The following is a 2,838-nucleotide window of genomic DNA, read 5'->3' as shown; positions in this document are numbered from 1 at the left end:
CTCTCTCTTGTTTTCAGATCTGGAAATTTTTCGAAAAATTCTGTGTGAGGAACTTTATTGCATGTCGTAGATTAGTATTTATTGCTCTGGAATTTCGAACGGTTTTTGTCCCACGAACTAAACAGTTGTAGACGGTTTATTTTTCAAAATTGAATTGTTTCTTTTGCTCCGAATGGCTCCGCAAAATCACAATTGGGGGTAAACTGTTATCCCACTTTTTGGACTAACGACTTAACCGCTTTGACGTTTGATCATGTCGTGTCAACTAGGTTTGGTCGTGTCACAGGTCAAGGTCGAGTCAAGAGGACATGTCAGATGCGACGTCAGACGACGAAGGACAAGCGATAGCAGATAGGCGACACAGGACCAACGACGTTCGATGATTGGAACAAACGGAAATAGGGCAAAAGCCAGGCCCAAAGCCCAAGGTTCACAGCGCCGTCATAAGGGAAGAAAAGGTCCAAGAAACGATGAGAAGATCACGGAAGTGGTTGAAGTGAAGAGAAGATCATGGACAACGGCTAATCCCTATCTTTTAGGGATTCTCCCAACCAACAAAGTGAGAGGACTTGCGTATAAAAGGAGAAGACGATGACAAGCAAAGGAAGTTAACTGAAGCACAAAAACTCTCAAGCTATCAAGCGCTCATATAATACTTGTATTTGCTCTTTAAATTCCGTATATTGATCCTTAGAAAGATACATAAACAATCAGATAGAATACTTAGTGGATTGATAGCCTCATAGCTATCCGCGGTTTTTACCTTATTCCTGGGTTTTCCGCGTCAACACTTCTCTGTGTCGTGTCTCTCTTTATTTGATTCTTGCTTAGTTAGTGTCTACCCGAGCCAAAGATCGCCCCTAGACGAAATTTGGCATAAACAGTTTGGCGCCGTCCGTGGGGACATTAACTAGGTTTTCCACAAGAACATCTTTTTCGCCATGACTACTGGAGAGATGACGCTCGCAGAGATGAAGGCAGCCTACGAGCAAGCCCAAGCAGAGCTGGCCCAAGAAAGGGCATCCATTTGAAACTTGCAAAAAGAGCTTGATTCTGTGAAGAGCTCAAAATACCAGTCGCGTTACAAGGCTGGTGGGAAGCCGAGGAAGCTGACATTCGAGATGCCCGACGATTTCGAAGATCTGACCGACGACGAGGAGCCCTGAGATGAGGAAGACGGATCGACCCCAGACCCGGTGACCCAGCGCCTGAACAAGATGGATGCACGCATGACGAAGCATTACTCTCGCCTGATGAAGCTGATGATCAAGCTACCCGGAGCACCCACACCAGTAGAGACCAAACCAACCGACGGGTATGCGGCATCACCATTTTGTGAGGCGATCGCCAGAGTAACGGTTCCACACACACTTCGACTCCCTACCTGGACCACCCTGTATGATGGAACATCTGATCCCTACCCGCATGTCAACTTCTACAAGCAGTGCATGTGGCAGATCGGAATCCCATACGATTTGGTCGAGCCTGTCATGTGCAAATCATTCGGCGGTACCCTTGATGGAGCAGCTCTGGAATGGCTAATGAACGTCGACCCCGGATCCATCTCCTGCCTGTCTGACCTAATCAACGCTTTTTATCAGTAGTTCACCAGCAGTCGCCAATTGGAGAAGCAAACCAGTGACCTCTATCGGTTGGTTCAAGGACCAACCGAGTCGGTACGCGATTACTTTAACCGCTTTAATTGTGAGAAAATTAGTATAAAAAACTGTGATGTCAGGACAGTTATCAAGGCATTCAAAATAGGTCTCATCCCCAACTCGGAGCTGTACCGGGAAATAACCAAATACCCCTGTGCAACCTTCGAGGAAGTGCGATCGAGAGCCACCGCCCAAATGCAGATTGAAGACGACGAGGTCATCCGGACGGCGTCCCAACGCTCAACAGGGGGCAGCAGCGACAGGAGATCGTACACCCCAAGGAGTAGCAGTTGGCGACACCAGCCGTATAACCGGCAGAACCAGGTACAAGATGTCAATCAATACGATGACGCTAACAATGTTTACAGGACTGAACGGGTCGTTTATCCCCCCATCTCCGAATATGGCTTCAACGTCGACATCGGAGGCGTGGTGAACGCCCTTCAAAATGTAGGTGGTACCGTCAGATGGCCTAAGAAGAGCGACAGACCAGACTCCATGAAGGACATGAGCAAGTGGTGCGACTTCCACCGCGACAATGGCCACACGACGGAGGAATGCATCTCCCTCAAAAAGGAGGTAGCATATCTATTGAAAAGAGGACACCTGAAAGAGCTGCTGAGCGACAAAGGGAAGGAGACGTACAACAAGGAAAACAACACCCAGCCCAACCCAGCACCAAGCGGCGACCGACCGGCCCCTCCCATGTTCGAAAAAGTGGTAAATGTTATCTCTGGTGGTTCAGATATCTGTGGACTAACTTCTTCTGCAGCTAAAAAATCAACAGAGGCGAATCTGAAGCCGTCATAGAGGGGCAGACCGAAGATGAAGTGGCACTCGACAAATCATTAGCAGCAATGACAATAACCTTCGATGATTCAGATTCAACCGACGCACAACAGGAACATCACGACGGGCTAGTCATATCGCTCCCAATAGGCAACGCTCTCATCAAAAGGATATTGATCGACAACGGCAGTTCAACAAACGTACTGTTCTTAGAGGCTCTGCAAGAAATGAGACTTGAAGAAAAGAGTATAATCAGAAGGTCGACGGTCTTAGTAGGGTTCAGTTGAGAGTCGCTACGAACAGTAGGGGAGATATCGCTGCCTACGTACGCAGAAGGTGTTAATGTGATAACCAAGTTCAACGTCGTCGACTGCCCATCAGCATACAACGT

The 2,838-nt window shown here is 48.0% G+C and overlaps 1 protein-coding gene across 1 annotated transcript; it reads left to right on the top strand.

Annotated features, from left to right (window-relative positions):
- The first annotated feature begins 1,217 nt into the window (after positions 1–1,217).
- Positions 1,218–2,468, top strand: LOC130470078 (uncharacterized). The gene is made up of 2 exons (XM_056839656.1): positions 1,218–1,600; positions 1,739–2,468. Exons 1-2 carry the CDS (start codon positions 1,218–1,220, stop codon positions 2,466–2,468), a joined length of 1,113 nt encoding a protein of 370 aa, XP_056695634.1.
- The last annotated feature ends 370 nt before the right edge of the window (positions 2,469–2,838 follow it).

This window comes from Spinacia oleracea, chromosome 3 (genome assembly GCF_020520425.1).
Source record: "Spinacia oleracea cultivar Varoflay chromosome 3, BTI_SOV_V1, whole genome shotgun sequence".
Classification (NCBI taxonomy): domain Eukaryota; kingdom Viridiplantae; phylum Streptophyta; class Magnoliopsida; order Caryophyllales; family Amaranthaceae; genus Spinacia; species Spinacia oleracea.
This window is presented reverse-complemented; position numbering and strand designations above follow the sequence as displayed.